The sequence below is a fragment of the Bombina bombina genome, chromosome 1, assembly GCF_027579735.1.
Source record: "Bombina bombina isolate aBomBom1 chromosome 1, aBomBom1.pri, whole genome shotgun sequence".
Lineage (NCBI taxonomy): Eukaryota > Metazoa > Chordata > Amphibia > Anura > Bombinatoridae > Bombina > Bombina bombina.
Genome location: NC_069499.1, coordinates 624598662 through 624611487, shown reverse-complemented (window position 1 = coordinate 624611487; position 12826 = coordinate 624598662). Strand labels below are relative to the sequence as shown.

Sequence of the window (12826 nt, the reverse complement as noted above, 5' to 3'; positions counted from 1 at the left end):
TTGAAAGAAATTTCCAAGCTTGATAGCTTCATTGCTAGTCTGTTTAAACATGTCTGACACAGATGAATCTGCTTGCTCATTATGTTTAAAAGCCAATGTGGAGCCCAATAGAAATATGTGTACCAATTGTATTGATGTTACTTTAAATAAAAGTCTGTCTTTACCGGTAAAGAAATTATCACCAGACAACAAGGGGGAAGTTATGCCGCCTAACTCTCCTCACGTGTCAGTACCTTTGCCGCTCAGGAGGTGCGTGAGATTGTGGCGCCAAGCACATCAAGGCACTTACAAATCACTTTACAAGATATGGCTAATGTTATGAAAGAAGTATTATCTAATTTGCCTGAGTTAAGAGGCAAGTTCGATAGCTCTGGGTTAAGGACAGAGCGCGCTGATGATATGAGGGCCATGTCTGACACTGCGTCACAATTTGCAGAACATGAGGACGGAGAGCTTCATTCTGTGGGTGACGGATCTGATCCAGGGAGACCGGATTCAGACATTTAAAATTTTAAATTTAAGCTTGAGAACCTCCATGTATTACTAGGGGAGGTATTAGCGGCTCTGAATGATTGCGACACGGTTGCAATCCCAGAGAAATTATGTAGGCTGGATAAATACTATGCGGTACCGGTGTGTACTGACGTTTTTCCTATACCTAAAAGGCTTACAGAGATTATTAACAAGGAGTGGGATAAACCCGGTGTGCCTTTTTCCCCTCCTCCGATATTTAGAAAAATGTTCCCAATAGACGCCACCACACGAGACTTATGGCAGACGGTCCCTAAGGTGGAGGGAGCAGTTTCTACTTTAGCCAAGCGTACCACTATTCCGGTGGAGGATAGTTGTGCTTTCTCAGATCCAATGGATAAAAAATTAGAAGGTTACCTTAAGAAAATATTTGTTCAACAAGGTTTTATATTACAGCCCCTTGCATGCATTGCGCCCGTCACTGCTGCAGCGGCTTTCTGGTTTGAGTCTCTGGAAGAGGCTATTCGCACAGCACCATTGGATGAGACTTTGAAAAAGCTTAAAGCCCTTAAGCTAGCTAATGCATTTGTTTCGGATGCCGTTGTGCATTTAACCAAACTAACGGCTAAGAACTCCGGATTCGCCATTCAGGCGCGCAGAGCGCTATGGCTTAAATCCTGGTCAGCAGATGTAACCTCTAAATCTAAATTGCTTAATATTCCTTTCAAAGGGCAAACCTTATTCGGGCCCGGCTTGAAGGAGATTATTGCTGACATTACTGGAGGTAAGGGTCACACCCTTCCTCAGGACAGGGCCAAATCAAAGGCCAAACAGTCTAGTTTTCGTGCCTTTCGTAATTTCAAGGCAGGAGCAGCATCAACTTCCTCCGCTCCAAAACAGGAAGGAACTGCTGCTCGTTACAGACAGGGTTGGAAAAGCAACCAGTCCTGGAACAAGGGCAAGCAGGCCAGAAAGCCTACTTCTGCCCCTAAGACAGCATGAAGAGAGGGCCCCCTTTCCGGAAACGGATCTAGTGGGGGGCAGACTTTCTCTCTTCGCCCAGGCTTGGGCAAGAGATGTCCAGGATCCCTGGGTGTTGGAGATTATATCTCAGGGATACCTTCTGGACTTCAAAGCTTCTCCTCCACAAGGGAGATTTCATCTTTCAAGGTTATCAGCAAACCAAATAAAGAAAGAGGCTTTTCTTCAGTGTGTACAAGACCTCCTAGTAATGGGGGTGATCCACCCAGTTCCGCGGACGGAACAAGGGCGAGGATTTTACTCAAATCTGTTTGTGGTTCCCAAGAAAGAGGGAACCTTCAGACCAATCTTGGACCTAAAGATCTTAAACAAATTCCTAAGAGTTCCATCATTCAAAATGGAGACTATTCGAACCATCCTACCCATGATCCAAGAGGGTCAGTATATGACCACAGTGGACTTAAAGGATGCCTACCTTCACATACCGATTCACAAAGATCATTATCGGTACCTAAGGTTTGCCTTTCTAGACAGGCATTACCAGTTTGTAGCTCTTCCCTTCGGGTTAGCTACGGCCCCGAGAATTTTTACAAAGGTTCTGGGCTCGCTTCTGGCGGTACTAAGACCGCGAGGCATAGCGGTGGCTCCGTACTTAGACGACATTCTGATACAAGCGTCAAGTTTTCAAAATGCAAAGTCTCATACAGAGATAGTTCTAGCATTTCTGAGGTCGCATGGGTGGAAAGTGAACATGGAAAAGAGTTCTCTGTTACCACTTACAAGGGTTCCCTTTCTAGGGACTCTTATAGATTCTGTAGAGATGAAGATTTACCTGACGGAGTCCAGGTTATCAAAAATTCTAAATGCTTGCCGTGTCCTTCATTCCATTCCAAGCCCATCAGTAGCTCAGTGCATGGAAGTAATCGGCTTAATGGTGGCGGCAATGGACATAGTGCCATTTGCGCGCCTGCATCTCAGACCGCTGCAATTATGCATGCTGAGTCAGTGGAATGGGGATTACTCAGATCTGTCCCCTTTACTAAATCTGGACCAGGAGACCAGAGATTCTCTTCTCTGGTGGTTGTCTCGGATTCATCTGTCCAAGGGAATGACTTTTCGCAGACCAGATTGGACGATTGTAACAACAGATGCCAGCCTTCTAGGCTGGGGCACAGTCTGGAATTCCCTGAAGGCTCAGGGATCATGGACTCAGGAGGAGAAACTCCTTCCAATAAACATTCTGGAATTAAGAGCGATATTCAATACTCTTCTAGCTTGGCCTCAGTTAGCAACACTAAGGTTCATCAGATTTCAGTCGGACAACATCACGACTGTGGCTTACATCAATCATCAAGGGGGAACCAGGAGTTCCCTAGCGATGTTAGAAGTCTCAAAGATAATTCGCTGGGCAGAGTCTCACTCTTGCCATCTGTCAGCGATCTACATCCCAGGAGTGGAGAACTGGGAGGCGGACTTTCTAAGCCGCCAGACCTTTCACCCGGGGGAGTGGGAACTTCACCCGGAGGTATTTGCTCAACTGATTCTTCGTTGGGGCGAACCGGAACTGGATCTCATGGCTTCTCGCCAGAACGCCAAGCTTCCTTGTTACGGATCCAGGTCCAGGGACCCGGGAGCTGTGCTGGTAGATGCACTAGCAGCCCCTTGGATTTTCAACATGGCTTATGTGTTCCCACCGTTTCCGTTGCTGCCTCGTCTGATTGCCAGGATCAAACAGGAGAGAGCATCAGTGATTCTGATAGCGCCTGCGTGGCCACGCAGGACCTGGTATGCAGACCTAGTGGACATGTCGTCCTGTCCACCATGGTCTCTGCCTCTGAGGCAGGACCTTCTACTTCAGGGTCTTTTCAACCATCCAAGCCTAATTTCTCTGAGGCTGACTGCATGGAGATTGAACGCTTGATTCTCTCAAGGCGTGGTTTCTCGGAGTCGGTTATTGATACATTGATACAGGCTCGGAAACCGGTTACCAGAAAAATTTACCATAAGATATGGCGTAAATATTTACATTGGTGTGAATCCAAGAGTTACTCATGGAGTAAGGTTAGGATTCCTAGGATATTGTCTTTTCTACAACAGGGTTTAGAAAAGGGTTTATCCGCTAGTTCGTTAAAGGGACAGATTTCTGCTCTGTCTATTCTTTTACACAAACGTCTGGCAGAGAATCCAGACGTTCAGGCTTTTTGTCAGGCTTTGGCTAGGATTAAGCCTGTGTTTAAAACTGTTGCTCCTCCGTGGAGCTTAAACTTGGTTCTTAAAGTTCTTCAGGGTGTTCCGTTTGAACCCCTTCATTCCATTGATATTAAGCTTTTATCTTGGAAAGTTCTGTTTTTGATGGCTATTTCCTCGGCTCGAAGAGTCTCTGAGTTATCTGCCTTACATTGCGATTCTCCTTATCTGATTTTTCATTCAGACAAGGTAGTTTTGCGTACTAAACCTGGATTTTTACCTAAGGTTGTTTCTAATAGGAATATCAATCAGGAGATTATTGTTCCATCATTATGTCCTAACCCTTCTTCAAAGAAGGAACGTCTTTTGCATAATCTGGATGTAGTCCGTGCCCTGAAGTTCTACTTACAGGCAACTAAGGATTTTCGGCAAACTTCTTCTCTGTTTGTCGTTTATTATGGACAGAGGAAAGGTCAAAAGGCTTCGGCCACCTCTCTCTCTTTTTGGCTTCGTAGCATAATACGTTTAGCCTATGAGACTGCTGGACAGCAGCCCCCTGAAAGAATTACAGCTCATTCCACTAGAGCTGTGGCTTCCACCTGGGCCTTTAAGAATGAGGCCTCTGTTGAACAGATTTGCAAGGCTGCAACTTGGTCTTCACTTCATACCTTTTCAAAATTTTACAAATTTGACACTTTTGCTTCTTCGTAGGCTGTTTTTGGGAGAAAGGTTCTACAGGCAGTGGTTCCTTCTGTTTAAAGTTCCTGCCTTGTCCCTCCCATCATCCGTGTACTTTAGCTTTGGTATTGGTATCCCATAAGTAATGGATGACCCGTGGACTGAACACACTTAACAAGAGAAAACATAATTTATGCTTACCTGATAAATTTATTTCTCTTGTAGTGTGTTCAGTCCACGGCCCGCCCTGTCTTTTTTTGAGGCAGTTCTAAATTTTAATTAAAACTCCAGTCACCACTGCACCCTATAGTTTCTCCTGTCTCGTCTTGTTTCGGTCGAATGACTGGATATGACATGTGAGGGGTGGAGCTATATAGCAGCTCTGCTTGGGTGATCCTCTTGCAACTTCCTGTTGGGAAGGAGAATATATCCCATAAGTAATGGATGACCCGTGGACTGAACACACTACAAGAGAAATAAATGTATCAGGTAAGCATAAATTATGTTTTTTATTTTAATAGGGCTATTGGATTAGGTGTAATTAGTTTAAATTTCTGTAATTTGTTTATTATTTTCTGTAATTTAGTGTTTGTTTTTTTTGTACTTTAGATAATTGATTTTAATTTAGGTAATTGTATTTAATTTAGTTAATTTAATTATAGTGTAGTGTTAGGTGTTAGTGTAACTTAGGTTAGGTTTTATTTTACAGGTAAATTTGTATTTATTTTAGCTATGTAGTTATTTAAACTAATTACACCTAATCTAATAGCCCTATTAAAATAAACAACCCCCTAAAAAAATTTTTTTTAAAAAAACCTAGCCTAAACTAAACTACCAATAGCCCTTAAAAGGGCCTTTTGCGGGGGAATTGTCCCAAAGTAATCAGCTCTTTTACCTGTAAAAAAAAAAATACAAACAACCCCCCCAACAGTAAAACCCACCACCCACACAACCAACCCCCCAAATAAAATACTAGAAGGCTTCATCCAAGCCAGGCGAAGTGGTCCTCTAGACGGGCAGACGTCTTCATCCAAGCCAGGCAGAAGTGGTCCTCCAGACAGGCAGATGTCTTCAGCCAGACGGCATCTTCTATCTTCATCCATCCGGTGTGGAGCAGGTCCATCTTCATGACATCCGACGTGGAGCATCCTCTTCTGGCGACGACTAAAACAGAATGAAGCTACCTTTAAGTGACGTCATCCAAGATGGCGTCCTTTAGAATCCTATTGGCTGCTTGCATCAGCCAGAAGGATTTTTTCTACCTTAATTCCCATTGGCTGATAGAATTCTGTCAGCCAATCGGAATCTAAGGGACGCCATCTTGGATGACGTCACTAAAGGTACCTTCATTCTATTTTAGTCGTCACCAGAAGAGGATGCTCCCCCGCGTCAGATGTCTTGAAGATGGACCGGTGCCGGATGGATGAAGATAGATGGTGCCGTCTGGAGGACCACTTCTGCCCGGCTTGGATGAAGACTTCTGCCCATGTGGAGGACCACTTCGCCCGGCTTGGATGAAGACGTCTCCTGGTAAGTCGATCTTCAGGGGATTAGTGTTAGGTTTTTTTAAGGGTGTATTGGGTGGGTTTTATTTTTTAGATTAGGGTTTGGGCGGCAAAAGTGCTAACTGCCCTTTTAAGGGCAATGCCCATCCAAATACCCATTTCAGGGCAATGGGGAGCTTAGGTTTTTTAGATAGTATTTTATTTGGGGGGTTGGTTGTGTGGGTGGTGGGTTTTACTGTTGGGGGGGTTGTTTGTATTTTTTTACAGGTAAAAGAGCTGATCACTTTGGTGCAATGCCCCGCAAAAGGCCCTATTGGTAGTTTAGTTTAGGCTAGGGGTTTTTTTTTATTTTGGGGGGCTTTTTTATTTTAATAGGGCTATTGGATTAGGTGTAATTAGTTTAAATTTCTGTAATTTGTTTATTATTTTCTGTAATTTAGTGTTTGGTTTTTTTGTACTTTAGATAATTGAATTTAATTTAGGTAATTGTATTTAATTTAGTTAATTTAATTATAGTGTAGTGTTAGGTGTTAGTGTAACTTAGGTTAGGTTTTATTTTACAGGTAAATTTGCATTTATTTTAGCTATGTAGTTATTAAATAGTTAATAACTATTTAGTAACTATTCTACCTAGTTAAAATAAATACTAACTTGCCTGTAAAATAAAAATAAACCCTAAGCTAGATACAATGTAACTATTAGTTATATTGTAGCTAGTTTAGGGTTTATTTTATATGTAAGTATTTAGTTTTAAATAAAAATAATTTAGTTAATGATAGGAATATTTATTTAGATTTATTTAAATTATATTTAAATTAGTGGGTGTTAGGTTTAGGGTTAGACTTAGGTTTAGGGGTTAATAACTTTAACCCCTTAGTGACCAGAGCACTTTTCCATTTTCTGTCCGTTTGGGACCAAGGCTATTTTTACATTTCTGCGGTGTTTGTGTTTAGCTGAAATTTTCCTCTTACTCATTTACTGTACCCACACATATTATATACCGTTTTTCTCGCCATTAAATGGACTTTCTAAAAATACCATTATTTTTATCATATCTTATCATTTACTATAAAATAATTTATAAAATATGAGGAAAAATGGAAAAAAACAAATTTTTCCTACTTTGAACCCCAAAATCTGTTACATATCTACAACCACCAAAAAACACCCATGCTAAATAGTTTCTAAATTTTGTCCTGAGTTTAGAAATACCCAATGTTTACATCTTCTTTGCTTTTTTTGTAACTTATAGGGCCATAAATAAAAGTAGCACTTTGCTATTTTCAAACCATTTTTTTTCAAAATTAGCGCTAGTTACATTGGGACACTGATATCTTTCAGGAATCCCTGAATATCCATTGACATGTATATATATTTTTTTAGAAGACATCCCAAAGTATTGATCTAGGCCCATTTTGGTTTATTTTATGCCACCATTTCACCGCCAAATGCGATCAAATACAAAAAATCGTTCACTTTTTCACAAATTTTTTCACAAACATTCAGTTTCTCACTGAAATTATTTACAAACTGCTTGTGCAATTATGGCATAAATGGTTGTAAATTCTTCTCTGGGATCCCCTTTGTTCAGAAATAGCAGACATACATGGCTTTGGCATTGCTTTTTGGTAATTAGAAGGCCGCTAAATGCCACTGCGCACCACACGTGTATTATGCCCAGCAGTGAAGGGGTTAATTAGGGAGCATGTAAGGAGCTTTTTAGGGTATTTTTAGCTTTAGTGTAGTGTAGTAGACAACCCCAAGTATTGATCTAGGCCCATTTTGGTATATTTCATGCCACCATTTCACCGCCAAATGCGATCAAATAAAAAAAAAACGTTAAATTTTTCACAATTTTAGGTTTCTCACTGAAATCATTTACAAACAGCTTGTGCAATTATGGCACAAATGGTTGTAAATGCTTCTCTGGGATCCCCTTTGTTCAGAAATAGCAGACATATATGACTTTGGCGTTGCTTTTTGGTAATTAGAATGCTGCTAAATGGCGCTGCGCATCACACGTGTATTATGGCTAGCAGTGAAGGGGTTAATTAGGTATCTTGTAGGGAGCTTGCAGGGTTAATTTTAGCTTTAGTGTAGAGATCAGCCTCCCACCTGAAACATCAGACCCCCTGATCCCTCCCAAACATCTCTCTTCCCTCCCCTACCCCACAAATGTCCCCGCCATCTAAAGTACTGGCAGAAACTCTGCCAGTACTAAAAAAAAAGAAAAATTTGGGCTTTTTTGTGCATTTTTTTAAGCATATTTACATATGCTTATGTGTAGGATCCCCCTTAGCCCCCAACCTCACTGATCCCCCACCAAACAGCTCTCTAACCCTCCCCCTCTGACTTAATGTGCGCCATCTTGGGTACTGGCAGCTGTCTGCCAGTACCCATTTTAGTGAAAAATATGCTTTTTTTAATAAAAAAAATGTCCCTTTTCTGTAGTGTAGCTTCCCCCCCCAATACCAACCCCCCACCCCTTCCAGATCCCTTAGATGCTTTTCAAAAAATAAGTTTATTTTCATTTTTTTTTACAATTTACTTGTAACTTTTTTTCTGTAGTGTAGCGGTTCCCACCCGCTCCCGCCCCGTGCACGCGCCCGCCCGCCACCCCCCGTGCACGCGTGCGCCCCCAAAGGCTCCGCCCCCGATCCCGCCCCCCTCCACCTTACAGAGCTCACCGATGGCCGCCCACCCGCTTCCCAAGTCGGCTCCCACCCACCAACAATACCGGCCATCGATGTCCGGTGCAGAGAGGGCCACAGAGTGGCTCTCTCTGCATCGGATGGCCAGAAAGTGTTATTGCAGGATGCCTTGATGTTAATAATATTTAACTAATGGTTGCGAGAGTGTGGCGGTTTAGGGGTTAATATGTTTATTATAGTGGCGGCAACATTGGGGGCGGCATATTAGGGGTTAATAAGTGTAGGTAGGTGGCGGCGACATTTGGGGGGGCAGCTTAGGGGTTAATACATATAATGTAGGTGTCGGCGATGTTGGGGGCGGCAGATTAGGGGTTAATAAATATAATGTAGGTGGCGGCGGTGTCAGGAGCGGCATATTAGTGGTTAAAATTTTTATTTTAGTATTTGCGATGCGAGAGGGCCTCGGCTTAGGGGTTAATATGTAGTTTATGGGTGTTAGTGTACTTTTTAGCACTTTAGTTATGAGTTTTATGTTACGGCTTTGTACCATAAAACTCATAATTACTGACTTTTAAATGTGTTAGGACTCTTGACAGGGTAGGGTGTACCGCTCGCTTTTTGGCCTCCCAGGACAGACTCGTAATACCGGCGCTATGGAAGTCCCATAGAAAAAAGACTTTACGAAGTTTATGTAAGTCGTTTTGCGGTAAGGCCAAAAAAGTGTGCGGGGCCCCTAAACCATCAAGACTCGTAATACCAGCGGGCGTAAAAAAGCAGCGTTAGGACCTCTTAACGCTGCTCTTTCAGCCTAACGCACAACTCATAATGTAGCCGTTAGGTTTTTTTTTACAGGTAAGTATGTACTTAGTTTTAAATAAGAATTATTTAGTTAATAATGGTAAGATTTATTTAGCTTTATTTTAATTATATTTAAATTAGGGGGTGTTAGGGTTAGGGTTAGTTTTAGGGTTACATTATGGTTAGTTTTAGGGTTTAATATATTTATGTAGTGTTAGTGATGTGGGAGGCCAGGGGTTTAGAGGTTAATAACTTTAGCATAGTGGCAGCGACATTGGGGGCAGTAGATTAGGGGTTAATAAGTGTAGGTAGGTGGCGGCAGATTAGGGGTTAATAACTGTAATGTAGGTGGCGGCGATGTTAGGGGCCGCAGATTAGAGGTTAATAACTGTAAGGAGGTGGCGGTGATGTTAAGGGCGGCAGATTAGGGGTTATTTGTTTTATTTAGGTGACGGCGATGTTAAAGGGACAGTATACACTCATTTTCCTATAACTGCATGTAAAAGACACTACTATAAAGAATAAGATGCACAGATACTGATATAAAAATCCAGTATAAAACTGTTTCAAAACTTACTTAGAAGCAGTCAGTTTAGCTGAAAAGGTAGCTGGAAAGCCACTGCAAGTGGGAAATAAGACACTCCCCCCTCCCCCTTCTTTTGCATATGAAAAGACCCTTTATCATAGAAGAGAAAACAAAGAGCGCATCCAGATTCAAGTGAGTTTATTCAACAACGGTAATACTGACACACAAATAGGATAACACTTACAAGATTCCAAATAAAATAGGCAGATAGACAGATGTACAATTCGATGCTGACCGGACCAATCGCCACAAGCCCTCCAAGTGGTAGCTGGACCAGTATTACCGTTGTTAAATAAACTCACTTGAATCCGGATGCGCTCTTTGTTTTCTCTTCTATGATATTGCCATTTCTGGTGGAGTGCCTAAGATCTCCACATCTGTAGAGCTGCATAGGATTGTGCCGCACATAGCGAGAGTGTGACGTCATCACTAGGCGCAATAGAGGAACACGCCAGGCGAGGACGCCAACATCAGAGCAGAGCCTCACGGAACCTACAGCGGGGGAAAAAACCTGGCCGCTCTATTGAAAATCCTCAGCAACAGCCATCGGATTTGGTCGGATACACACCTCTGAGATTAGTGACTGTAAACGGAGGTATTTTACAGAACTTGTATTTTATTTGATTGTGACTGTACCGCTTTCGGCGGTTTTGATACACAAGGACTGCTGATTATTGCTTATCATCTGGGTTAACACATTAATAGCGCAGAGTGTTTTTCTTTTGTTTTTTAAAAGACCCTTTACACAAACAGGAGCAAGCTGGAGAAGGTAGCTGACGGTATTCTCATAAAACTTTGGGGCTTGGTTAGGAGTCTGAAAATCAGAGCAATGTTATTTAAAAATAAGCAAAACTATACATTTAAAAAAAAAAAAAACTTTATGGGCTATATAAATGGATCATCTACAAAACATTTATGCAAAGAAAAAATGAGTGTATAATGTCCCTTTAAGAGCGGCAGATTAGATTTATGTTAGGGTGATAGGTTTAAACTTCACTTTTTCTTTCCCCATAGAAATCAATGGGTCTGCGTTACGGAGCTTTTGTTTCCACGATTGCAGGTGTTAGGCTTCTTTTTTGCCGGCTCTCCCCATTGATGTCTATAGAGAAATCGTCAAAGCAGGGCTTGTATTTTGGTGCGGTATGGAGCTCAACGCCACCATATCGCCCGCACAAACCTGCTTTTTCCAAACATGTAATAGCAGCGCTATAGGGAGATGAATTAACGCCGCTTTTGTGGCGGCCATTAATTTTCCTATAGCGCTCAAAACTCGTAATCTATCTGATTGTGAATAAAGTGAATCCGGAAGAAGATGAAAAAAAAATAGTTTTAAGCTCTGTTTCTCCTGAAGTATTGCATGTGCTGTTGTGTATTTGTAAGCAAAGAAAATAAAAAAAACTTGTTTTCTTGAAGCTCTGAGTGTGAGGGACACATATGATAAAGGACTTGATGATAAACGATGAGTGAGGCAGGTGGGTTGGTAGGTTGGTTGGGGATAAACTTGAGATATTGCAGTGGTTAATACCTAATATAAAGGGTCATTTAGTGACTCACTTCACTGAAAATGGACACAGCAGGATTTACTCAGATTACATTTGGTTACTAAAAAAGGGAGCGTCAGAAGTTCTTCTCATGCAGAGAATGTGTGTTGTCTGCAACCTAGATTCATTAAGAATTCAGATCAATGTCCAACAAAACACATCTTTCCAGCTGATGTTATACTCTGAAACTAATTCATTAAAGGGACACTAAACCCAATTTATTCTGTCATGGTTCAGATAGAGCATGTAATTTTAATCAAATTTCTAATTTACTCCTATTATCAATTTGTATTCGTTCTTTTGCTATCTGTATTTAAAAAGCTTAGGAGCCCTCCCGTTTTGGTTTAGCACCTGGGTTGCGCTTGCTGATTGGTGGCTAAATTAAGCACTAACCAGGGTGCTGAATCTAAAATAGGCCGGCTCCTACAATTTACATTCCTGCTTTTCAAATAAAGATAGCAAAATAACGAAGAAAAAATAATAATAGGAGTAAACTAGAATGTTGTTTAAAATGGAATGATCTGTCTGAATCATGAAAGAAAATTAGGTTTCATATCCATTTAAATACCAGGGGCCTCTCTAAATCATAGCAAGAGATTTATCTAAATTGTGAATTCTTTTAAATTATGTGTGAATTTGTGCTTTCAATGGAGAATGGAGATTAACGATAGTCTCTGAGGCAGGGTAGCATAAGAAAGCAATTTGGGTGTCATTAGCATGGAGAAACCCAAAACAACTGGTTAGCGTGCCAAGAGAAGAGGTGTAGACAGTTAACAACAGACGTTCCAAGACAGCTTGAAGTTTGTCCTCCATGTAATTATTTCAGTTGACCTATGTGTAATTGTATTATTCCCAGTGATGTGTCTGCTGTATATGATCCCCCACTGATTTTGTTTTCTGTATTTCTGCTTGTGAGACTCTTGTTAACAAAATAAGTTGTAGTTATCACTTGTTCCATTCACACTTATTTGCTTCTGTATCCTTAACAGTCCGCCATCCCCTCCTACCAAAATCCTTGAAGAGGAAAGCTGAGGACAAAGGTAAAGAGAACCACATGTTGACTTCATCACTATTTGTATAGAATTGGATTTTCAGGAAGATATATTTTCTCTAAGCATATTGTTTTGTTTAAGTCAGATTGTGGCATTAACGTGATCCTTAGTTCAGGGGATTGGGTATATGAAACCCAAAGAGGACATTATTTATTTACACATTTTTGTTTTGTTTGATAAACAAGATTACAATTGTTCCATAATAATAATTTGTTAATTGCTTACTTTGAGTGCAATCAAGTCTATGCCAAATCTCCTTTGGCAAAGTCTTGATTAACAATACAATACAATTCTGAAATATCCCTTAAAGATGTATAAAAAGTGAAGGAGTAACCATCAATAGATATAATTACATTAAAGTGGAAAAATGTTCCAA

The 12826-nt window shown here is 41.1% G+C and overlaps 1 protein-coding gene across 2 annotated transcripts in view; it reads left to right on the top strand.

Annotated features, from left to right (window-relative positions):
* OPHN1 (oligophrenin 1) overlaps positions 1-12826 on the top strand; it is a 268509-nt gene that overhangs the window by 249787 nt on the left and 5896 nt on the right. For both annotated transcript variants that reach the window (XM_053699027.1, XM_053699026.1), the window contains exon 24: positions 12388-12438. In XM_053699027.1, the coding sequence (XP_053555002.1) occupies positions 12388-12430 (43 nt within the window). In that variant the 3' untranslated portion in view covers positions 12431-12438. The remainder of the gene's footprint in view (positions 1-12387; positions 12439-12826) is intronic.